Genomic DNA, 25,787 nt, shown 5'->3' with positions numbered 1-25,787 from the left:
GACTGCTTTCCCGGGCCACAGGCAAGGAGCTGGATGGGAAGAGGGGCTGCCGGGATTAGAACTGGCGCCCATATGGGATCCCGGGCGTGCAAGGCGAGGACCTTAACTACTGCACCATAGCGTCGGGCCCTTTTAACTTTTTATTGTAGAAGTTGATATTTCTCCCTTCAATTTTTCAGTTTTGTTTCATGTATTCTTGGACCTTGTTGTTAGTCATCTATATATTTATAATGGTTACATTTTTTGATTGATTCATTCTTGTCAATATATATCTCCTTTGTCCCTTGAGGTAATATTTTACTTACAGTCTGATTTGCATTACATTAATTTAGACATTTCATGTCTCTTTTGATTATTGCTTATGTGGACTATTTTTTCCTGCATTTTACTTTACTTTTCTTTTTTTTAAAATGGTTTTTATTTGAAAGGCAGATTTACAGAGAAAAGGAGAGAGAGAGAGACAGAGGTCTTCCATCCACTTGTTCACTACCCAAATGGCCTCAACATCCAGAGCTGAGCTGAGCTGAGGTAATCCAAAGCTAGAAGGCACAAGCTTCTTCCAGGTCACCCCCACAGGTACAGGGGCCCAAGAACTTGGACCATCCTCAACTGATTCCCCAGGCCATAAACAGGGAACTGAATTGGAAGCAGAACAGCTAGGACACGAACTGGCACCCAAATGGGATGCCAGTACCACAGGTGAAAGATTAGTCCATTAAACCACCATGCCACCCCTCTATAATTTACTTTCGATTTGTTTATGTCTTTACATCAAATGCAAGTTATTTATAGATAGCATATCATAGGATCATGATTTTTTATACTCATTCTATCAATCTCTGCCTTTTGATTGGAGAGCTTAACTCATTTGCATTGAAAGCAATTATTGAGGAAGGAAGGACTCCTGCTGTTTTATATATTTTAGTTATTTTCAATTAATTCATAAACTCCCAACAATCTAATTAGTTATTGCGTTCTAGTTTCAGTAGTATTCAAAGTTTTATTAAACAGCGCCTCTCCCTTACATTTTTATAGTTGCATGCTCATTAACATGGATTTATAATCATTATTTTATCCATTTGTATTTTAAATTACACAGGGGAAAATAGGAGTTATAAATCAAGTGGCTTCTATACTTATTTATGTAGTTATAATTACCCATGTTCTTTATTTTTTAAAGATCTATTTATTTTTATTTGAAAGGCAGATATTTACAGAGATGGAGAGGCAGAGAGACAAATCTTCCATCAGCTGGTTCACTCCCCAAATGGTTGCAATGGCCACAGCTGAGCTGATCTGAAGCTTGAGAGCCAGGAGTTTTTTCTTGACCTCTCACGTGAGTGCAGGGTTCCAATGACTTAAGCCATTTTCCACTGCTTTCCCAGACCATAAACAGGGAGCTAGACTGGAAGTGGAGCCGCTGACACCTGTATGGGATGCAGGTGCTTGCAAACAGATTGGTTTGCTACACCACTGCACTGGTCCCACATACTCCTTATTTACAGGGATTCAAGATAGGTAGCAGAATCCTTTCATTTCAACCTGAAATACTCACTTTAGCATTTTTTGTATTGCAACTCTCTTAGGAAAAAAATTATTTTTGTGTTTGCTTACCTAGAAACATATTGCATTCTCCATTTTTAAAAAAAATATTTATTTGAAAATCAGAGTTACGAGAGAGGGAGAGAAACAAAGAACAATCTTTCATCTGCTAATTCACTCCCCAGCTGACTGCAATGGTCAGGGCAGGACCAGGCCAAACCCAGGAGTCAGGAACTTCTGCAGGTCTCCCACCTGGGCAGTAGGGATTCAGGCACTTGAAACATTGTCCGCTGCTTTTCACAGGCCATTAGCATGGAGGTGGTTTGGGAATGGAGCAGCCAGGACATGAATCAGTTCCTATAAGGGATGCTGGCATTGCAGGTGGTGGCTTTACCTGCTAAACTACTGTGCAGACCACTCTCTTTCATTTGTTTTTATTTGCAAAGCAGATTTTACAAAGAGAGAAATAGAGACACACAGAGAAAGGTCTTTCATTTGCTGGTTCACTCCTCAAATGGCCAAAACCAGGAGGTAGAAGCTTCTTTAAGGTTCCCACACAGGTCTATTGGCCAAGAACTTGAGCCATCCTCCACTGCTTTCCCAGGCCTTAAGCAGGGGACTGGATGGGAAGTGGAGCTGCCAGGACTAGAACTGGCACCTGTATAGGATACCAGCTCTGCAGGAAGAGGATAAGTGTGCTATGCCACTGTACCAGCACTTCTCCTTCATCTTTGATGTATAATTTTTTATCAGTTTTAAAATTCTTGGATGACAATTTCGTTGTTTTTTTTTTTTTCTTTTCTTTTCGTTGTCACTCTGGCCTTTGGGCCTCCATTATTCTCATGAGAGAATGGCTGTTTAGCTCATTGTGGATTCCTTGAATGTGATGAGTTGCTTTTTCCCTGCTACTTCAAGATTTTCTTTGTGATTTTTTGGCTGCTTTAACTATAATGTAACCAAGTGTGAATGTCTTTGAATTTTTCTTAGAGTTCACTGAACTTCTTGAATGTATATGTATATAACATTCATTATTGTTGGGTGGCTTTCAATCATTACTTCTTTAAATACTATGTTTTCTATATTTTCTCTACCAGTACTTCCCATTCTGTCCCAAGGTGTCCCATAAATATCTTGGATTTTTATTCATTCCTTTTTTCTTTATAATCAGGCTGGGTAATCTCAATAGTCCTGTATTGTGTTTGCTGATTTTTTAAAAATCTGCTCAGATCTGTTCTTGTATTTCTCTAATTTTTCCAAACACTTTTATTTTTATTTCCAGACATTACTATGCGTTTTGGCTGTATAATTTCTGTTTCTTCACTGATGTTATATATTTATTGTCATTGTTCTCTGGATTTCCTTTTGTTCTTTTGCCATGATTTCCAGTGTTTAATTTAAGTCATTTTTTACTAATCTAATGTATATGTTTATTCAGGGACTATTGTTACTAATTTGTTCTCTACAAAATAAAACAGACTTTTGTATTTCTTTGCATGCCTGATTTTTTTTTGTTAAAAATAGATATTTTTATTATGATGATGCGGTAATTCTATAAATCAGGTTGTCTGTCCTTCCCAAGGATTTTGTTTGCTCTGTTGTGAGTCATAATTTTTTGTTTAGTGACTTATGAACTAATGTAAGACTGTATGGTTCATCATTTTGTTTATCTCACAAGAAAAAAATACTAAGAATTATTTCAGTACAGAAATATGAGCTGAGTAATTAGAATTAAAAGTTTTTGAATTTAGGATGAGAACTTAGAGAATGATTTACTTCTTCCTTTTGGAAGTAAAAACATATAGGGTAAACAAATACTGAAATAGTGAAAATTAGAGTGTATAACTTCTGAAGTAGTTTTTTAAATCATGGAATAAGGAAAACTGCCCAAGTCAATTTTAAAAAAGGAAAGATGAGAAAAGATCAGTATGAGGAATGTAGAGGGCATAAAATAAAATGGAAACTTTTTATGTACATCGTTGGCTTAAGATGTGTTCAGATTAACACTCCGAATACAAAGGATTTCAGATAGTATGTAAAAACAATTGAAATATGTCATGTTTACTTAAGACATTATCTAAAGCAAGGAAACAGGATTACTAAAAGAGGATTTAAAAGTATATCACACTAATCAGATATAACTAGTGTAACTTGTATTCAACTCTGAAAAATAGAATTTCATGAAGGTACTAACTTAATATTGATAAAATGCTTAACTCAACTGGAATATGTGAAATTAAATTTTGTATTCAACTAATAATATTGCCTGAAAATATATAAGCAAAAATTCTAAGAATTACTTGAAGAAATTGTTGTGACCATTACTGCTGTCCACAGGGGCATGACCAGGGTTGGAGAAAGAGGTGACATGCAATTGAGAAAATAAGAAATGATCACTTCTCTGCCTTTTGGCTAAAATTAAGTGTATAAAATAAGAAATGAGACAGACACAGATAAAGATTATGAAAGCCAAAGGGAAGCCCCTTCTCTGACCTGAAAGGCTCACTGCTTCAGTCTTATTGAACTGCTTGGGGAGTCAAGTTACAGGAATTATTGTGGCGCAAACTTTGATAGCCTCATCCTACATCCCACATTGATGTTAACCATCCAATGCTTGATGATCAGGAAGCAGTAGTGTGACCTAATTACATAAGGCAGTATGTGACTCTTAAGGACATCTTAAAGCACACAGGCATGTGGCCTTGGATTGTTCCCAGTGCCAACCCTTGTTCACAGGCTTCAACCTTGGTCTTGGAATTTTTCCCACTTGCAGGCCATTGCCTACAGTTTGACCTTGGTCTGCAGCATCAGCAGTCTAAGCTCAAGATTCCAGGCACAGTCTGTCCTGCTCTTCCTTATCAAGTCACATATTATTTTTTAAACTGCCTGTAGACACTATCATCATGGAGACAAAGTTAATGACTGTGATTTTTTACATGAAGGCACCACAGCAGTAAGAAAGGTTTTATTGACCTAATAAGCTTCACTTAATTGATACATTGAAATTGCCTTGAGAATGTGGGATATCCATTGTTTAAAACAAGAATTTGTTTTCTTTAAAGTAATTACTGAAAAGGCTATGGGGAAAAACTGCACCAAATTTCAAAGTTTTGTTACATAAATCACATTCTGTGACCATTAAATAAGCTAGAAATTAATAACGAAGGGTCAATTGGAAACAAAATATTTTTAAATCTAAGTAGACTTCAAAATAACCTAGAGTTAAAGAAGTCAGACAGAATTTATAAAATATTTACAGGTGAGCAGCAATAAAAATATTTTACCACAACTTCATTAATATCTTGGGGTTAGATATATACTGGCCTTTTTTTTTTTCACACATTATGTCTTTACACCTTCAGGACAATGATGTGAGGTTTTCATTTTGATAGGCAAAATGAATCTACCAGGAAACCTAGAACCAAACTTTGCAATGTGCTTTATTATATTTCCATGTTTCTGATGCAGTTTTTTTTTCCCTGGCTATAGAAGTATTCAGTGCTACTTTTAAATTAAATCCAGCATTACAGAAATATTATCCCCTGTAACTTCCCTCTTTCTCTTCCCCTATATGACATATTGTAGGCATTGATTTTTAGGTTAACAATGGTATATGTCTTTTCATGACATTTTATTTCATAATATATCTTCTCTTTCTATTTCATGAACAAATCCACCATTTCATTTTTTAAATTTTTTTTATTATTGGTTTTAGAAGGAGTGAGAGAGAAAGAGAGAGCGAGCGATTTCTCCTGCCTACTGATTCACTTCTCAAATGCCCACAGTGTAATGGCTGTGCCAGAACTGGAGCCAGGAGTCAAGTATCACACAGGGTAGTAGTGACATTAATGGGGGACTAGAATTAGGTGGCAGAGCCAGGGATCAGACCCAGATACTTTAATCATTATTTTCACTGCTAGACCAAATGCTAGCCCCTACTCCTCCACATATTGCCTCATTTTCCATTTTTTGTGGGAAGTGTATTGAACCATTCATGTACATGAGGTACATTGCACTGCGTTTTCACTTTCATTACCTACAAAGAAATTACAGGAATAAACTTTCTAAATATAATTTACACCAGAGAAACGAGTATATGTATGTGAAAATCCTAAAACGTTTCCTAAAAGGCCTGAAAGTTACACATTTTAATATTTATGTCAAATTTATCTTCCACATGTTTAGTAGTAATTTATAATTCTTCTAATAAATCATAACGCAAAAATGCATAATACACTATAGCTCTTTAAATATTGACATTTCTAGAGAAATTAGAATAGAAACAAACTTTTTTAAAGAAACGACATTTAAAACAAAAGTATCAGATCCCACGAGATGTAGCAAAAACAGTATTAAAAGGGACATTTATAACGTCTCCCCTTCATTGTCCCCTGTGTTTTATAATAAACTAGTCTATCAAGTGTAGTCTTGGCTACAACTTTCTGTTCTTTACGTAGGTCATGACACTGTTGCCATAGGCAATGGTAAAAAGTTTAATATTCTGTTGTCTAGGTATATTTAGAAGTTTCATTGGAGTCTAATTTATTCAGTTTTAGAGATGCTTTCTGCTGAGTCTCTTTGGTTTCTGGTATTCTGGGCACTAATAAATTCTTCGTTTGTGAGATTACAAGTGTATGTTTGTTTACCTCAGTTTTTGCTTTGCAATTGCTTTTATCTGGAAGGTTTTTTTATTTTCTTCTTCAGTTCTTCAATGACATATGGGCCATTTGGTAGAATGTTATTTAATTTCATGCTATTGTAATTTTTTATTATTCTTCCTGTTGTTGATTTTGCTTTATGGCTTTGCATTAAGGGGAAGTACAGTAACTATGTGATAGAAACTAACGTATCCAATTGTGAAGATACAATTCAGTATGCATCTCTACTTCCAAATCAAAGATGAACTCCCAAGGAAACTGTTAAATATGTCTTGACAATAGGATGCTGAAACCTCTGCCATTGTCGATTTCCAGAATGTAAGGTTACACTTAAATAGCAGAATGACAGACATGTGACTACTTATGAAGGACTATACTACTACAGTAATATGGGGGAAATCAGTAGGAAGGAGGGAGTTTGGGCATGGGAAAGATGAAACCCCAGAGCCTATGGAACCGCATTGTAAAAAAGTTATAATAACATTAATAAAATAAAAAAATTAAAGAGAATAAAAACTACTAACTATCTTGGTAAATATAAGAAATTTGACATTTCTTCATATTTTAGTTGTTGTACAGTTTGTTTTTAAGAATTTATTTTTTACATTATAGCTCAATTTTAATCATCACATAGGAATACAACATGATTTTGACATGATTGAACTAATTAGGATTGTTCACTGTTTGGAATTATAATTTTATGCATAAATAATATCATTATGAATATTGTTGTAGATGAAATGATCTCCCCCAAATTATGTATACATCCTAATGCTTGCACTGTATGTCTATTATGTGGAAAAAGGAATCTTTACAATATGAATAAATTAAGTATTTTGGAGAGGTCGTTCTGGATTGTCATATATGTCTTGAAATACAATCACAATTGTTCCTATAAGTGACAAGCACAGGAAACAGTCACACATAGAAGAACATGGAGCAATGTGACTACAGAGGTAGAAACTGATGTAATACAGCCATAAGCTGAACAAGGCAAGAAAAGATACTTTCAGAGAGCCTCTGAAATTAATAGCCCTGTCAAAACTTTTATTTTCGCCTAATGATAATTATTTTCAAAACCTTCCCTCCAGAACAGTGAAAAAATATATATTTTAAAATCTCCCAATTTGTGGCAATATAAAATATAAATCAATATAAAATCAGCAATATAAAATAATGTAAATATATTTAAGCCATTTTCATTTTCTCAACGATTTGTTTTATTGGGAAGTCAGATATACAGAGAAGAGAGACAGAGAGGAAGATCTTCTGTCCGATGATTCACTCCCCAAGCAGCCACAATAACCAGAGCTGAGCCGATCTGAACCCAGGAACCAGGAGCCTCTTCCAGGTCTCCCACATGGGTGCAGGGTCCCAAGGCTTTTGGCCGTCCTCGACTGCTTTCCCAGGCCACAAGCATGGAGCTGGATGGAAAGTGGGGCTGCTAGGATTAGAACTAGGGCCCATATGGGATCCTGGAGCATGCAAGTCAAGGACTTTACCCACTAAACTACCGTGCTGGGCCTGGTATTTTCATTTTTTAAAGTATATGTTCCATGTCTCATTTGACTCATTTTGACAAAGAGTGAGTTTGCCTTCCTCCAACACTCACAAAAAAATTACGATTATAGCAATGTGATCTACAGGACTCTGTGTGTATGTATGGGGTGGTGGTGAGGGGGAGACACTGATCTTATTTATTTATTTAATTAATTTTAAAGGCAGAGTTACAGAGGAGGAGACAGAGATCTTCAATCTGTTTATTCGCTCTCCAAATGGCTGCAATAGCAGGAGCTGAGCCAGTCTGAAGCAAGGAGCCTTTTCTGGATCTCTGACACAGCACAGGGTCCCAAGGATTTGGCCCACCCTCCATTGCTTTCCCAGGCCATTAGCAGAGAGCTGGACCAGAAGTTGAAGAGTCAGGACACGACCCGGTGTCCATACGGAATGACTGTGCTGCAGGCAGAGGATTAGCATTCTGTGCCACTGTGCTAGCCCCAAATATGTTATTCCTTTGTAGTGAAAGAATCATACAGGTTTTCAACTGATATTGGTGAACTTACTCTATTTGACTAATTTACACATGAAATAAGAAAGCTTACATAATAGGCATGCCAGTGACTTGAATGCTTTGAATGTAGGAATAATATTTTTAGGAATGATTTTCAAATAAGTATCAATAAATGCAGAAAATTCATAACATCGGATCCAGTATTTGCACTTTTAGAAATATATCACTATCAGAGTACTGCTGTGATGTTGCCCTTCCATATGGCTTCCTGCAACCCCTCTGGGGAGCATTTTATGTCCCTGCTTCTCTACTTATAATCTAGCTCTCTGTTTTTGGTCTGAGAAAACAGCGGGGGATGGCACAAAGCCATGGACCCCTGCACTCACATGGGAGATCCAGGAGAAGCTCCTGGTTGCCAGCTTAGAATCATCTCAGCTCTGGCCATTGCAACTATGAGGGGAGTGGACCAGTAGTTGGAAGACCTCTCTCTATGTCTCTCATTTTCTCTCTGTAAAATCTGCCTTTCAAAATAAAATAATTTTTAAAGATTTATTTATTTATTGGAAAGTCAGATATACAGAGAGGAGGAGAGACAGAGAGAAGATCTTCCATCCGCTGATTCACTCCCCAAGTGAGCGCAATGGCCAATGCTATGCTGATCCAAAGCCAGGAGCCAGGAGCTTCTTCCGGGTCTCCCACACGGGTGCAGGGTCCCAAGGCTTTGGGCCGTCCTCGACTGCTTTCCCAGGCCACAAGCAGGGAGCTGGATGGGAAGTGGAGCTGCTGGGATTAGAACCGGAGCCCATATGGGATCCCGGAGTGTTCAAGGCGAGGACTTTAGCCGCTAGGCCACGCCACCGGGCCCAATAATTTTTTAAAGTGAGTAAAATTAAGACATTCTCATATAGAAAGAAACATGCAAGGTTCATTTACAGTAAATATTCAATATAAAATGCTAAAGGGAGTTATAGAAAATGAAGTACAAAGAAAGTAGGCAGTAACTTGAAGCTGTATTAAAATGTCTAATAAATATAAATATGAGTAATGAAAAAATAACACTGGAATTTGGGATTGCAATTATACTTTTTTACATGATAAAAGACAAATTCATTTGAAAAGTTAATTGCTGGTTTCAAACAAAAAAAAATCTGTGATAACATCAATGGAAGGAGATGGCAATGATTAAAGAATAAACAAACATGTCAACAGTGGAGTGACCAGATGGCAGATTAGGAAGTTCCAGGCCCTCTTCCTGTCACAAAACAGTAATATGCCATTCTGTTATGCTATAGAGAAGAGTTAAGAAGATAGAGCACCCAGTCTAAGAGAAAAGCTAAGAAAGGGATTCCAGCAAAAGGAATGGAGAAATTGATGAAGTTTTTCATGCCCATCCATGGACCTGTGCCTACAAAGCAAAGCACAGCACAATTGGGAAGAAACTTACATTAACAGTCTTCACCCTCAAAATGAATTTTTCCCCCAGATTTCACTGAGAGTTCTGTAAATGCTTTCTAAAATTTTAAAAAAGATTTATTTATTTATTTATTTTACTTTTTATTGGAAAGATATACAGAGAGGAATATCTTCCATCTGATGATTCACTCCCCAAGCAGTCACAACGGCTGGATCTGAGCAGATCCAAAGCTAGGAGCTAGGAGCTCTTCCCGGCCTCCCATGTGGGTGCAGGGTCCCAAGGCTTTGGGCTGTCCTCGACTGCTTTTCCAGGCCACAGACAGGGAGCTTAGATGGGAAGCGGAGCCGTCGGGAAAAGAACCGGTGCTCATATGGGATCCCTGCGCATTCAAGGTAGCCACTAGGCTACTGCACCAGGCCGCACAATGAAATTTTAAAATCAGAATGTGTCAAATATTCTGCTGTGTCTGAGATCTTCATTTCTCTCTGAACTTGGACTGATTCAATAGGAGACATAATTTAGAAGCTACTAGAGGTGAAATAGAGGTGAATGCCATAGCATGTTAAAGCTGCAGATCTTTGGGAAAATATCACAGGGAACCAAAGTTCAGAAAAGGTTTAGGAGGGCCTACAATATCTAACTAGGCTGATTGGTGGAGGTGTTCGGTGCACAAAGCCAGTACACAAATACTGGGAGAGGTGGTGCCTTTTCAAAAACCCAAATCAAACCATAAGATGTAAGACACATGGGGCAGTAGGTAAAGCTACTATCTGGGAGTCCTGTACATGAAAAAATACTCAAGATATCCCTGGATATCAGGTAAATGCAAATGAAAGCTGTAATTATATACCTCTTCACACCCACGGGGAGGCTTTTAATAAAATCACAGATAATAAAAGATGTTGACAAACATATGGAGCTATTGGAATCCTTATACATTGACAGTGTGGATATAATATGGCACAATTCTTTTAAGGAACAGTCTTGTAGTTCTTCAAAAAGGGAATATATTTTGCAGCAATTCTTTTTTTTAAAGATGTATTTATTTTTATTGGAAAGTCAGATATACATACAAGAAGAGAGACAGAGACTTCTCTGATTTTCCATCTGATGATTCACTCCCCAAGTGACCGCAATGGCCGGTGCTGTGCCGATCTGAAGCCAGGAGCCAGGAACTTCTTCCAGGTCTCCCACGTGGGTGCAGGGTCCCAAGGCTTTGGGCCATCCTCAACTGCTTTCCCAGGCCACAAGCAGGGAGCTGGATGGGAAGTGAGACTGCCGGGATTAGAACAGGTGCCCATATGGGATCCTGGCGCATTCAAGGCAAGGACTTTAGCTGCTAGGCCACTGTGCCAGGCCCTATTTTGCAGCAATTCTACCCCAAGACATATGTCCAAGAAAAATGAAATCATTATCTCCATAAAATATTGTACATGTTAGAATAGAAAATGTTTAAAAGGAACCTTTGTCCATAAACTGGTAACTTGAAAAATGTGATATATTCACACAACTGAATACTTTTCAGATATGAAAAACACTGATAAATAGTACAAGTGATTTTTATAACATTATGTTAAGTGACAAAGCAAGTCACAAAGGACCACTGTTGCAAAATTCCTGCAATTGCATGTTTCTGTCTAATCTATTTCAGCTAGAGTTAACTTTCTTGGTAGAATTAGTATCTACTGTGCCTAGGACAATGGCTCAGAAGCTAAATTCTCACCTTTCATGCACTGGGATCCCATATGGGTGCTGATTTGTGTCCCGGCTACTCCACTTCCCATCCAGCTCCCTGCTTATGGTCTGGGAAAGCAGTGGAGGATGGCCCAAAGCCTTGGTACCCTATACCCACGTGGGAGACCCGGCAGAGGCTCCTGGCTTCTGGCTTTGAATCACCTCAGCTCTGGCCAGTGTAGGTTCTTGGGGAGTGAACCAGCTGACAAGATCTTTCTCTCTGCATCTTCTTCTCTCTGTAAATCTGCATTTCCAATAAAAATAAAAATTAATGAAAGAATTAGTATCTAGTGACCCAGTTTTCTACTTCTTTATTCTGTAAATACAGTCAACCCACCTATCTGTGTTACACTTCACTCCATATTAGCCACCATAATCCTATGGTGTAGATTATATGTTCTATATGTTATGGTTTTTACACATATGTTTTGTGTGTGCATACATACATACATGCATATGTGTATACATGCATATGTGTGTATATATATATATGACATGATCCTCACACCACATAGACTATGAAGAGATCACCTCTCAGTCACAGTGACCTCCCTGAACTCATGCCTGCTTATTTTAAGCTTACCTATTTGAGTAATTCCCTTTACCACAATAAAGACACAATAAATACCTTAGTCCACAGTCTCACCCCTCTCTTTGTCTCTCCATTTTTTTGTCTTTCTTTTCCCTCCTCCATTTCTTTTGCTTGCCATTCCCTGGGCTGAGCATCCTCATGTCCCCAGACTTGCCCATGACCCTCATGAGCACTCCTTTTAAGCATCTGAGTAACCAAATGTTTCTGTTCTTTTCTGCACTTGATCTTAGCCAAAAGGCCAAGAAGCAATTCTCTTGTCTTCTCTGTACTACTGCCTTCTCTGCTTCTCAACTAACTCAAATGCAAGCCTGACGAAACTACTGGTCATAGCTCTCCTTGAGAGGGACCGTCTTGGTAGGAAAAAAATGAAAAGAAGTCAGATGAACCACAGAGGTATCTACTAGTGTAAACAAGTTTTCTATGAGAGGGACACCTGGTCACAGGTCAGAAAGTTTAACCTTGGACTGTCTGTCAGGATAAAGTATTTCATGAAAGGCACATCGTAAGCATCCATGGGCACCTCCACCAGTGCTCTTTTGGGCAGGGTTAAACTTTACTGAGATGTGCTATAGAAATACATGAAGGCCAAATCACAGCTACACAGTGTGTGATTTCATTTGTATCAAATAAACAGAATAAGACAGTTTATAGAGACAGAAAGTAGATTGGCAGTTGTGTCTGGTTTGGAGTTGGGAATATGTATTCTGATATCTAAGGGATGGAGAGTATCATCATGAGCTAGTGGAAATGTTCCAAAATTGAATTTTGTAATGAATAAACAACTCTATAAATACAGTACAGACCACTGAATTATAACTTTAAATAGGTGAAGTGTATGGCATATAAATTATATTTCAAGAAACTTTTTTTAAAAAATTGCATTCTGGAAACACCAGTTACAAACATATATATGACGATATGCTGCTAATTTTCTGAATAAATAAATAAATGGTGCAACTCAATTGGTTATTAACCCAATGAAAAGCTGAGTCAATAAACAGTTGCCTGACATAAAGTATGTATTTTGTACTAAACAGTCTGGGATTTTTGTTAGTTATTAGTGTTGTTCACCAAGATTTTGTTCTCTTCAATTTTTAAACATTTAAGCTTGTACTTCTGCACACTTTTTGAACAGAACCATGGCAATACAAATGCAACAGAAAGATTTTTATCAGTTCTTGGAGAAAACTCTTAAGAGCCACTGTTAAGATTTGTCATGATCTGTTTTCCTATTACATGGTAACCAGCAATGTTGCAGATGGTGATTGTCTTAATCCCAGTAAGCAGAGCTTACTGTGATGGAGTAGAAGTATGAACAAGAAATGTATTTTTGTCATTTTCAATTACTAACATTTGGGGATTGTTTGTTACCACTAATATAATGTAGGATATCTTAACTGATAAATTCACAATGATGAGCGAAGTAAAAAGATTTTGTTTTTAATATATCATATTGACAAAATCTGGTAATTTGCAACACTAACAAAATGTTTTTGTAAAGATTTATTTTTATTATTTTTTCATTGGAAAGGCAGATATACAGAGAGGAGAGACAGAGAGGAAGATCTTCCATCCAATGATTCACTCCCCAAGTGGGCGCAATGGGCCGATACTATGCCGATCCAAAGCCAGGAGCCTCTTCCGGGTCTCCCACGCGGGTGCAGGTTCCCAAAGCTTTGGGCTGTCCTCGACTGCTTTCCCAGGCCACAGGCAGGGAGCTGGAAGGGAAGCGGGGCTGCCGGGATTAGAACCGGCGCCCATATGGGATCCCGGTGCGTGCAAGGCGAGGACCTTTAACCACTTGCGCCACCGCGCCGGGCCCAAAAAAATGTTTTTGAAACAGACTCATTCATTTTTAATGTTCACTTTTTAAAACTTACAAATTAAAATAATAGGGTCTGGTGCGGCAGCCTAGCAGATAAAGTCCTTGTCTTGTACATGCTGGGACCCCTTTTGGGCGCCGTTCTAATCCCAGCAGCTCTGCTTCCCATCAAGTTCCCTGCTTGTGGCCTGGGAAAGCAATTGAAGATGGCCCAAAGCTTTGGGACCCTGCACCTGTCTGGGAGCCCTGGAGGAGGCTCTGGGATCCTGGCTTCAGACCAGCTGAGCTCTGTCCATTGTGGCTGCTTGGGGAGTGACTCAGCGGATGGAAGATCTTCCACTCTGTCGCTCCTCTCTGTATATTTGAGTTTCCAATACGAATTTTTAAAAATCTTTTAAAAAGTTAAAATTATATATATTTATGGTATACAATGTGTTCATATATATTGGTACATTATGGAGTCTACATGAAGTGAAGTAACACATCCATTCTATCTCATTAATATCACAAATTTTGTATACTAAAAAATAAACCCGAAAAATTTATTAATCCTATATACTTAAGTTGTATCTTTTTTTTTTCCTAGTGTAAAATTTTCTGTGATTCAGATCCCTATGAGAAAACTCGAGACCTGGATGAACATTTCATTTATGTATTCTGATATGTATAGGCTCGGTTATAGTTCTTGCCCTTTTTCCAAAACAGGAATGCTTTAATGAATTCCAGGATTTTGAAAGCAAATCTTGAAATGTGCAGATTGTGTAGGTGTTTGTGTTTGTTGCTGCCTGGGTCACTGCTGTCTATTTTTCTCTGTTGTAGTCAAACTTTCAGTTATAGTCTGTTCATGGGGTCAGATCCTAAATGAAAGAACAGCACAATAATAATTTTCTTATTGCTAATTTCATCTGCACATTTCTAGCTATTTCCTTGGGAAACATTTCTAGCTATTTCCTTAGAGAGGAATTTCTGGGTCAAACAATCTGTTGTATATAATTTTTACTTGTAAAACAAAGTCGCTTTATGTCACTTTATTGTTGCACATTAACACTTGTGCATTTTCAAATACTTGAGAATGAAACAGAAGTATTAATCCTAAAGAGGCCTTGAGAGCCTTGAGAAAAATTGTCAAGACATCTTGGATAAGCACAGATGAAAAGTCACATATTTTGTTTTTAGCTAAAATATATAAGCAAGTCATTAATTTCAAATTTACAATAAGAAAAAGCTTTCCAAACTGCGAATAGGCGACTCTCTTGAATCTATCACAAGGGGATGAAAATTATGGAAAATCTTACCTGGTACAGATTCCACTGGAGCTAAAACTATTGAGAGCTCTTAAATGTCACATTTAATGAATCTGATAAAGCTGAGTGTGGACAGCAGGAAACTGGAAAATTCTGCATATCAGAATCGAAAAGGGGCTTCCATGAATTAGACATTCAGGAAACCCATTCAGTTCTCATGAAGAATTATCCTTGGGATAGTCATTTGGTACAGTGATTGGCATTGATTGGAATGGCCATTCAGGGGGTTCACCTGACACCACTCCCGATGTATGCTTCCTGCTATGTGCATCCTGGGAAGTACCATGTGATGGCTCAAGTTCTTGGTTCTTGCCACTCCATGTGGAAGATCTGGATTGATCTTCCAGCTTCAACTTAATCCATTTCTTCCTGGTGCGGGCATTTGAAGAATGAACCACTGAACACATATTCATATCTCCGTCTCTCTCTCTCTCAAGTAAAATGATAAATAAATAAAATAATAAGTATTTTGTTGTATATCTGGCAGAGGGAGAGAAATTCAATCATTTTTAAATGCACTCAAAAGGTTCTCCATAATTTTTCTGGTGGTGGTGATTGTTTTCAAATATCTGAAATTGAGAGAGGAGTTATGTGCTGAATGCATTTCATATAAATAAAGTTTAAAAATAGAATTAGTACAACACAGACAGACCATAGACCTAGCTATAAAAATCAAATATAAATCTTTTTTAAAAAATACAGAAGAAATAGTTCAATACTGGTAGTGTCAAAATTTTCCAAGAAATTTTTCTTAGAATACTGGTACCAGGGGGTAATCAACCGAGAAGAGCCCAGAAACTATCTTTAATCAAAGCGAATTTTAGAGGGCCAGCATTGTGGCAAGGCAGCTTAAACATGCTGCATGTGATGCCAGTATCCCATATTACAGCAACAGTTCAAGTTCTGGCTACTCTGCTTCTATTCTAGCTCTGTGCTACAGCATCTGCAGAAGTATCAGAAGATGGCCCATGTACTTGGACCCCTGACACCCATGTGGGAGATCCAGATGGAGCTCCTGGCTTCAGCTTGGCCCAGCTCTGGCTGTTGTTGCCAACTGGGGAATGAACCAGATGGTGGAAGTTCTGTTTCTTACTCCTTAAAGTTGATAAATATTTTAAAAAATGAAATAGTATTTGATCTGACCACTACACATTTTCCCATCTAGTTTACATCATCTCAAAATCATGTATATGTGCAATGACGTGCTGTGTAAATCATTACATTGTATACTTTAGAAAATAACGGCAAGAAAAAAGTCTATGTGATCAATGAAGACTCTTGGGTTTCTAGCACCCAAAATAAAAATAATATAAAAATACAGATAGCATTTACAAATATTTATTTTTACTGGAAAGGTAGAGTTACAGAAAGAAGGAGATACAGATAGATCTCCATTTGCTGGTTCACTCTACAAGTGGCTTCAATGGCCAGAGCTGAGTCAATCCAAAGCCAGAAGCCAGGATCCACTTCTGGGTCTCCCACGCGGGTGCAGGGTTCCAAGGCTTTGGGCCATCCTCTACTACTTTCCCAGGCCACAGGCATGGAGCTGGATGGAAAATGGAGCACCTAGGATACAAACTGGTTCCCATATGGGATCTTGGGTGAATGTGAGGTGGAATTTAGCCACTGAAACACTGGGCTGGGCCTTTAGCTAAATATTTTTTTAAGATTTATTTTATTTTCATTCAAAAGGTAGATTTGGCAGAGAAAAAGAGAGAGAGAGGTCTTCCATCTGCTAGTTCATTAACCAAATGAGTACAATGGCCAGATCTGAGCTGAAGCAAAGACAGGAGCTTCCTCCAGGTGGTCCCATGGGTACTGCGTCCAAAGGCATTGGGCCATCTTTTGCTGCTCTACCAGGCCACCGGCAGGGATCTTGACAGGCTATGCAGCAGCTGAAACACAAACTGGCATCACAGATGGAGTATTAGTTGACTATGACTCTACGCCAGCTGTGGAGACCAGTATTTCTTTTTTAATATGTTTGAAGCAACTCAGGGTGAATCCACACATGCAACCTAGAAAAAAAATGGAGGACAGTACTACAAACATAATGGTTTGAAATAGCATGAATTTATTATCTGACTCTGCTGAGTGCTGGAAAACAAGGAGGCATTGACCACACTAAAGGAAAAGTATTGGTAGAATTGTTTCCATACCACAGGAGCATATTTATCTTTTACAGTTTCTGGATACAGCCTGTCTCACTTGGCTCCAGACTTTCTTCATGTTCAAAGCCAACAAAAGCCTGTCTGCATTTTCACATAATGTGTTACTCTGAAAGTGACACTTCCAAAAGTGAAACATTGTAAGAATAACCTGGCATAATCTTTGTTCAGAGTAGTGGACTGCGAACCTTAGCCTTATGTGGAACCTTAATTCTCCTTTGCCAGGTAACAAAGCATGCTTTATATGTTCCACACACATTTAGAGTTACCATTATTCTTCCAAGCACAACAACGGTGGCCTTCAAGTGAGTTTCCAACGGTGCAGCAGTGACAGCATCCAGTTTGTAGATAATGACACTGCTGTCTTTGCCCAATGCAGCAAGGACAGAGATGGGCTCCAGGCTGGAGGAAGGATGTGTGAGTGAAAGCAGAGGATCCAGAGAACAGGCAGGTTGTTCTGCCTTGGAGAAGCGGATTTCGCTGGGTTCTTCCCTGAGAGGAACTGGTGAAATGAGGCAGGTGGTTACTGAAAATGGCAGAGGCCCAGGTGACTGAATCCTTGTCCACTTTCCACACTGCCAAATGCCTTGAGGGCTTAGATGCGATTGCAAAGAACAGACTTGATGGGCCTGCTGAGTGGTACAGTGGTAAAGCAGCTGAATTGCAAGCCTGGCATGCCATCTAGGTGTGCCAGTCAGAGTCCCAGCCTGTCCAGTACAATCAGCTCCCTGCTTATGCACCTGAAAGGGAGAAGAGGACCACGCAAGTACTTGGGGGCACTGCCTTCTACCTGGAGATTCTCATGCAGTTCTGAATCATGGCTGTGGCCTGAGCCAGACCTGGCTGTTGTTGCAGGCATTTGTAGAGTGAAGAACCAGATGAAAAATCCCTCTCCCTCTCTCTTGTTTTCAGATCAACTTTTACTTGATCTTAGCCAAAAGCCTGAGAGGCAACAGGTTAAAAAATCTGAAACTGAAAGAGAGAGAGATGAGTGAAGGAGACCCAGGGCGTGCTGTGCCCAGGGCATGCTGTGCCCAGGGCCTGCCACGTGGCCACTGGGCAACAACAGAGAGGGTGACTCTGTGGGCACCTGTGGGTCCTGACAGGGGAGCGTCCTCTTTCTTGGGCGAGTGTGGACATTACACAATGACCGAGTTGGCATCACAGAACGAGCAAAGGCAGTCTGGCCCAAAGGCCAACTCGGGGCACGGACCAGGGTTTGCTTGCTAGGGCTGGAGGGACAGGTGGGCCTTGTGTGAGACTCAGGCAAGGCTGAGGGCTCTGTGCGGGCCCCCCAGCCGTGTTCTCTTGGGCGCCAAAGTGCCTTCCTCCCTGGCCTGGCTCCTGAAGGCATCCAAGAGAGGGCGGGACCCCCGCCAGGGCCTCGGCCCGCCCCGACCTCAGCGCTGACTGGCAGCCCCTCCGTCCACCAGCAGTGTCCAGGGAGGGGGCGGCGGGGCAGGCGCTCAGGCCTGAGGTGCAGAGGCGCCCCGCGGCGGGCTGTATCCCTCCGCTGCTGTGGGGGACGCGGCTCCGCCGACCCCCGCAGCCAGCGCGGCCCCGCTCCCGTACAGCCGCCCGCCCCGAGCCCCTGGCTGCTCGCGCGGGGTGGTGGTCGCCAGGTGGGCGCGCGGGGGTCTCGGGCCGTGGGCGCCCCCCGTGCCGTCCGGCCCCGAGGCTGGCGCTCGTGCTGGCCCCGCCCAGCGCAGGGTCGGAACTACGGTGGGCCTGGGAGGGGGCGTCGAGCTGCTGGCGACATATCCCTCCGCCCTCTTCCCGACAGGCTCGCGCGGCGCCGGGCTCCTGCCGCAGCTGCGCAGCCCCTGGCTGGTTTGGTGCAGAGGCGCGGGGGGCGCTGGCGTCTCTACTCTGGTGGTGGCACGGGAAACTGGGAAGGCCAGGAGAGAGAGGAGCGGCAACAGGAGGAAGGGCAGGCTGCAGCCCGGGCCTGGAGCCCGTGCAGGCAAGTGGGGTTTGGTGGCGGCGGGGTGGCCCCCGTGGTCGGTGGCTGACTGCTGGCTCCACACCCTGACAGCCTGGCAGGGAAGCTGTGTCCAGTCTGCGCTGATCAGGGACCCCTGTGGCCGAGAGGTACGTGCTGCCAGCGACCCCTGCATGCAGGCCTGGTTGGGCCGTGGCGGAGCGGGTGGTTGCAGAGGCAGCAGCACATCGTGTGGAGGCTCTGGCGTGGACAGTTTGCCAGCCACCTTCCCCGCACTGGTGCCCCGCCCTCCTCCACGGGGCAGGTGCCTGGAGATGGCAATGGGGAGGCGGAGGTGGGAGAAATGGTGCAGTGGGGTCTGGGCTGGGGGACGCCCTGGAGGCTTGCAGGGAAGGATGGCGGTTGGGCATCTGAGGTCTGTGGGCAGCCCAGTGGAAAGCTGCTGAGAGCCCTGAGTATGGAAACTGGTCCATGGTCCCGTGTCCTGCATATTTTCCCTTCCTACAGGCTTCGGGTTGATGTCCAGGGCTCACGTCTGCATGGTATGTGTGGCTGGTATGTGTGGCTTCTCCTGACAGGCAGTGGTGCCTATCCGTAGAGGAGAAGCGTGAGCGAAAATAGAAGCAGAAAATGGCCCAGATGTATGGACCTGTGCGTGGTGTGGGTGGGGGAGGAGATGGGGGTGAGTGCCGCCACAACATGTCTGGCTCCCCAGATTCTTCTCTAACAGCATTGCAGGTCCTTCTTCACCTTGCTTCTCCACCCTCCCAGACTGGGGGCCTGGAGAGGGCCTCTGCAGCTCGGGAGGATGAGAGAGGCATAATCACAAGTGCCACTTTGCGATCTGCTTTCTAGAATGTGCGATGTCTTCTTCCCATTTTGTGCTGCGCAAGGCGTGGGGATGTGGTGCACCTAGTGGTGAATCCTCAGAGTCGGAGGCGGGGGGATTGGGCAGAGTATGACGTCAAGGGAAGGAGTTTGTCTGTCTGGAACCCTGCAACAGGACTGAGACCAGACTATTCCACCAGCGTGACCTCAAAGGTTGAAAGGCAGATCTTTCTTGGTATCCATCTGTGCACAGGCTTCAACTGCTACTGTTATTTCTTGCCTGTCTTACCTTTCCATCTGTTTGTCCATAGGCCTGCTTTAAGGCTGGTCAGTACTGCAAGAAAGGAAAGAAGGAAGAGACTGGCTCAAGTTTCTGGAGGCTGGTGAGGAGGGGTGCGATGCAGGGGACAGGTGTAGATGTTGATCCCAGTGGGAAGCAGTGTTTGTCTGGGGGCTAGGGTGTGTGCTATCTGCTGAGCACTCAGATGCCCTTCTTTCCTGTGTTTGCATGTCTTAGGACCCCTCCCCACCGCAGTCAGCTGTGGGGCTTGACACCAGTTGCTCAAAGAGAGGAGGGGGAGATTGCACCACATCAGTGAAGGTTGGTATGAGAATGGGCTCACTTTGGGTGGGGTAGTGGAGCCTAGCAGAGCTTCAGGAATGATGATGGTCCATTCAGGGGCTCTTTAGCCCCTCTTAGTTCCCCAACACTTCCCACCACCTACAAACCCATGTGTAGCAGGTAGGCAGCAGCTACAGAGACCCTCTCCTATTCCTGTTTTCCCACCGAGCATTTTACACCAGTCTACTTTTGTAAGCTTGTACATGGGGTAACAGAGGAGACTTAGATCCCAATTTCGTTTTCTCTCTCCAGATCCTTTTCTAGTGGCTAACCGGTAGTGTTGGAATTGCTGTGGACCACCACCCGCAACTGGTCTGCACCCACCAGGAGCCATCCATCCTCCCCCAGCTTGGTTTTGCCTCCTCTGAATTTTGTAAATTTGACTGAGACTGTGCTTGCAAAGCAGGGTGATTGGCTGCTGGACTGGCAAGTGACTCTTAACTTTTTGAAATTTTCATTTGAAACAACAGAGTGTAAAGGTGTAAAACATTGACAGATCTGCAATCAACGCCAAGACCTGAGTAGAGGTTGTTAATTTGGTCGTGTCTGTAACTTTGTATCATGACTGGGGCAGAGGCTGAGACTAATGCTCATGCTAAGCCTAGAAAGAAGGGTGGGGAGGAGGCTGTAGGTGGGGCTGAGAGAGAGAATGAAGTTCCTCTGGTGGTCAGACCCAAGATTAGAAACCAGAACCAAGGAATGAATGGGGCAAAATCCAAGAATAAGAATAAGTCTATGTCTGGTTCAAGGCGCAAAAAGGATACTGTGGCCCTGTCTGGGGAAATTTCTAAAACTGAGTCTCAGGCCATGACTGGGCAAAGACCTAAAACCGAAGTGCAGAGAGTGGTTGGGGAAATTTCTAAAACTGAGTCCCAGGCCATGACTGAGCTAAGGCCTAAAACTGAAGCACCTACGGTGGCTGGAGAAAGTTCTAAAACTGAGTCCCAGGTCATGACTGAGCTAAGTCCCCAAACTGAAGATCAGGCAGTAGCTGGGGCAAGGCCAAAAACCGAAGCACAGACGGTGGCTGGGGAAAGTTCTAAAACTGAGTCCCAGGTCATGGCTGAACCAAGGCCCCAAACTGAAGCTCAGGAAGTGCCTGGGGCAAGGCCCAAAACTGAAGCACAAGCAGTGGCTGGGGCAAGGCCCAAAACTGATGCGCAGGCATTGGCTGGGGCAAGGCCCAAAATTGAAACGCAGACAGCGGCTGGGGCAAGGCCTAAAACTGAAGCTCAGACAATGGCTGGGGCAAGGCCCAAAACTGATGCCAGGGCAGTGGGTGGGGCACGTCCTAAGACTGAAGCCAAGGCACTTCCTGGGTCAAGACCCAAAGGTAAAGCTCAGGCATGGGTGCACACTGAATTTGGGGCTGAGGCACTGTCTCAAGCAGAGGGTATGTCCCAGCCTAATGCTGTCACTTGGCCACTGGTCAGTTCTGAGTCTCGGTCAGCTACTAAATCTAATGTGGATGGAGAACTGGACAATATGGATGCTGAACCATTTTCTACCACCCAGAATCAGACAGGAATCCAGTCCTGGTTTAGACCAGGGGAGGAGACTGATATGGGGTCTTGGTGTTATCCTAGGCCCCGAGCCAGAGAGGAGACCTCTAATGAGTCTGGATTCTGGTCAGCAGATGAGACCTCTACATCAGTGTCTTCTTTGTGGGCTGGTGAAGAGCCCAGTATCAGATCATGGCCCAAGGAAGAAGCCAGTACTAGGTCTAGGCACAGGGCTAAACATCAGACTAATAATTCTGGGTCCAAGCCCAGATCAAAGCAAGAGCCCTATGTTGATTCCTGGTCTGGATCTGAGGATGAAACTGGCAGCCCCTTCTTCTGGGGTGGAGAAAATGCCAATAACATATTCAGGCCCAGAGTCAAGGACGAGGCAAATACTAGGTCCAAGCTCAGGACAAAGATGGGGGACTGTTTTGAATCAGAGTCTGAAGATGAGTTCTATAAGGAGTCCTGGCTTTTACCTGGGGAAAAGGAAAATACTAGATTCAAGCACAGAGACAAGGGAGAGCCCAATACTATTTTGAAATCACGGGCCGTCAAAGATGTTAATAACCATAACAGTGCCAACCAAGAGCACAGGTTGGAGGAGGAAGTCATTATTGGGTCCTGGTTCTGGACAGAAAAAGAGGCCAGTTTGGAGGCTGGGGCTTCAGCAGTCTGTGAGTCTGAGCCAGGAACTGAGGAAGGGGCTATTGGTGGATCCCTGTTTTGGACCGAGGAAAAGTGTAATTTGGGGGCTGTGGCCAGAGAAGAGGCCAAGCCAAAGTCCGAAGAAGAGGCCATATTTGGATCCTGGTTCTGGGATAGAGATGAAGCCTGTTTTGATGTGAATCCTAATCCTGTATATAAGGCCAGTAACAGGTTCAGAGATTCAGTTGAACAGGAAATTGATACATCATCTAGGCCCCAAACTTGGGAAGAGGTCACTGTTGAATTCAGACCTGCCCCTTGCCATGAAATTGGCTTCCCATCCACAAGCCAGTTTACACTTGCTGAAGGGGCTTCTGAAACATTTGAGACAAAGCCCGTGCCTGTGGAGCCTAGCCCAGACAGGGAAGAGCAGGAATCCTTGCCTCAGCCTGATGAGCCTGGACCTGAGTACCCATTTCAGTATGATCCTTCCTACCGCTCAGTCCAGGAAATTCGAGAGCACCTTAAGGAAAAGGAAAATGCAGAGACTGAGAACTGGTCCTGCACCTGCATACAATGTGAGCTTAGAATCGACTCTGCAGAGTTTGAAGAACTCCTTTTACTGATGGACAGAGTGCGTGATCCTTTCATCCAGGAAATATCTAAAATTGCAATGGGGATGAGAAGTGCTTCTCAGTTTACCAAAGATTTTATTCGGGATTCAGGTGTAGTCTCACTTATTGAAACCTTGCTCAATTATCCATCCTCCCGAGTTAGGACACAATTTCTGGAAACCATGCTTCAAATGGCTCCACCTTATCCAAATCTAAACATGATTGAGACATTTGTCTGTCAAGTGTGTGAAGAGACACTTTCTCTTGGGGTAGATTCCCTTGAGCAGATGCTTGGACTAAGGATGCTTAGACACCTCACTATGACGACTGACTATCATGCACTGATTGACAATTATGTGTCTGGATTTCTTTCCTTATTAATCACAGGCAATGCAAGAACAAAATTTCTTGTTCTGAAAATGCTACTCAATTTGTCCATAAATCCTATGGTGATAAAAAACCTATTCAGTGCCAAAGCCCTATCAATATTTATAGGTCTCTTTAACATAGAAGAGTCACATGATAATATTCAAATTGTTGTTAAGATGTTTCAGAACATCAGTAATATTATAAGAAATGGCACATTATCCTTAATTGATGATGATATCAGTCTTGAGCCACTTACATCTGCATTCCATGAATTTGAGGCTTTAGCTAAGCAACTACAAATCCAAATAGACAATCAAAATGATCCTGAGACAGGACAACAAAGTTAATATGATTAATCACCTGCCCCTGCTCAGCCTTATGCTCCCAAAGAGCCCTGAACAGTGCTTTTGGTGTTCACAGTCTGGTTTTGTGTTGTAACTTATATTTGTAACGTTGATGTTAATCTTTGTTGAACTCTTGTTTTGAGCTGAATTGTTTTGTGGATGCCAAATTAATATTGCAACTGAAAATGCAATTGTTGAAATTTGTCTTGTTGTTCAGATGTGATATTTTTGTTGTTTGGCTTCTAATGAACTGTGCCTGAATAAGCTGCTATTTATTGTTTAACTCTATGGTTCTCTACTGAAGTCTGTGTTTTCAATAAAGTTGTGTGTTGAAGTCAGCATAAATGATTCAAGTTTACAAAGCGGATGTGAATACATTGGGCACACTTAACAAATATTAATGATTAGTATGCCAAACAAATTCTGTTAGAAAATCCTGTTATTGGAGCATAGGGAGGGAATTACTGGAGTTTGTACTGTGGCTTAGCAGGCTAATCCACCCTTGTTGTAAGCATCCCATATGGGCATTGGTTTATGCCCCAACCACTCCACTTCTGATCCAGATACCTACTAATGGCTAGGAAAGTGGAGCAGGCTGGCCCATGTTCTGGGACCCTGTACCCACGGGGGGGATCCAGAACAAACTCTTGGCTCCCAGTTTCAGACTGGCCAAGCTCTGGCCATAGCAGCCATTTGGCCAGTGGATAATTCTCTTTCTCCCTGTAGCTCTGGGTATTTCTTACTTTCAAATAAAATAAGAAAATCTTAAGGAAAAAAAGGGGCAGGAGTGGAGAAGATTGATGTGGCCAAGTACCAGAGGGATCTGCAGAAAAAAAGGGACTCAAATTGGTGACTAGCAGATAGGATGAAACAAATCATTATGTCATTTTTGGAAGTGGGCAGTGATGGTGTGAGGAAAAATGTGTAATTAGAAAATTGTTTCCATCTGCATACATGTACTGCATGCCTGAAATAGGTGAAAAGACGTTATTGCAGGATACAGTTGGACAATTAGAAGGCCAGTTTGGGGGAACTAAGTAGGCCAAGTATGCTCATTTTATAATTTAAAGTCACCTAATGGATGAAACAAAACAAAAACTCCAATTAACTGAGGTCAGGAATGGGATTTCCTTTATGGTCCTTGTCCAAGGAAAAAGTGCTAAGGAAATACCATTCATCCATTGTTGGAATTGTGCATAGATTGCTTTATTGACATGAAATTATATTAATGATATTCTATGTAGTGAAACTTGTCATTGGTCATACAGCTATACAAAATTAGATACCATTTTTTAAAAGTGCATATACTTATATACAATTTCCATGCAGCTTCAATTTGACTTCCTATGTCACTTATATGTCACAGTCTGAAATAAAATGCACCATATTGAAAAAAGTTTCTCAGGGCTAACTTGATGGCATATCAGGCTAAGTCACTCCCTGTAGTGCTAGCATCCCATGTGAGCACCTGCTTGAGTCCAGGCATTTCCACCTCCCATCCAGCTCCCTGCCTATGGCTGGGAAAGCAGTGGAGGATGGCTCAAGGCCTTGGACCTCTGTACCCACACAGCAGACCAGAAAGAAGCTCCTGGCTCCCAACTTTAGATCAGTACAGTTCCAGTCATTCCAGCCATTTGGGAAATAAGCCAGCAAATGGAATATCTTCGTCTATCTAA

At 42.1% G+C, this 25,787-nt stretch overlaps 1 protein-coding gene across 2 annotated transcripts; it reads left to right on the top strand.

Annotated features, from left to right (window-relative positions):
• Window positions 1-20,161: 20,161 nt before the first annotated feature.
• Window positions 20,162-24,380, top strand: LOC121169293 (G-protein coupled receptor-associated sorting protein 2-like). 2 transcript variants are annotated; one of them, XM_040999845.1, is made up of 4 exons: window positions 20,162-20,395; window positions 20,530-20,613; window positions 20,887-21,322; window positions 21,719-24,380. In XM_040999845.1, the coding sequence occupies exons 3-4, from the start codon at window positions 21,196-21,198 to the stop codon at window positions 24,112-24,114; spliced, it is 2,523 nt and encodes an 840-aa protein (XP_040855779.1). In that variant the 5' UTR covers window positions 20,162-20,395; window positions 20,530-20,613; window positions 20,887-21,195; the 3' UTR covers window positions 24,115-24,380. The 2 variants fall into 2 exon arrangements, with proteins under 2 accessions (XP_040855779.1, XP_040855780.1); XM_040999846.1 differs by lacking the exons at window positions 20,162-20,395; window positions 20,530-20,613 and having other exon boundaries at window positions 20,658-21,322.
• The last annotated feature ends 1,407 nt before the right edge of the window (window positions 24,381-25,787 follow it).

This window comes from Ochotona curzoniae, unplaced genomic scaffold (genome assembly GCF_017591425.1).
Source record: "Ochotona curzoniae isolate NIBS_2020 unplaced genomic scaffold, NIBS_Ocur_1.0 scaffold_1852, whole genome shotgun sequence".
Lineage (NCBI taxonomy): Eukaryota > Metazoa > Chordata > Mammalia > Lagomorpha > Ochotonidae > Ochotona > Ochotona curzoniae.
Note: the sequence above shows the minus strand (reverse complement) of the source record. Positions and strands in the feature narration are given on the sequence as shown.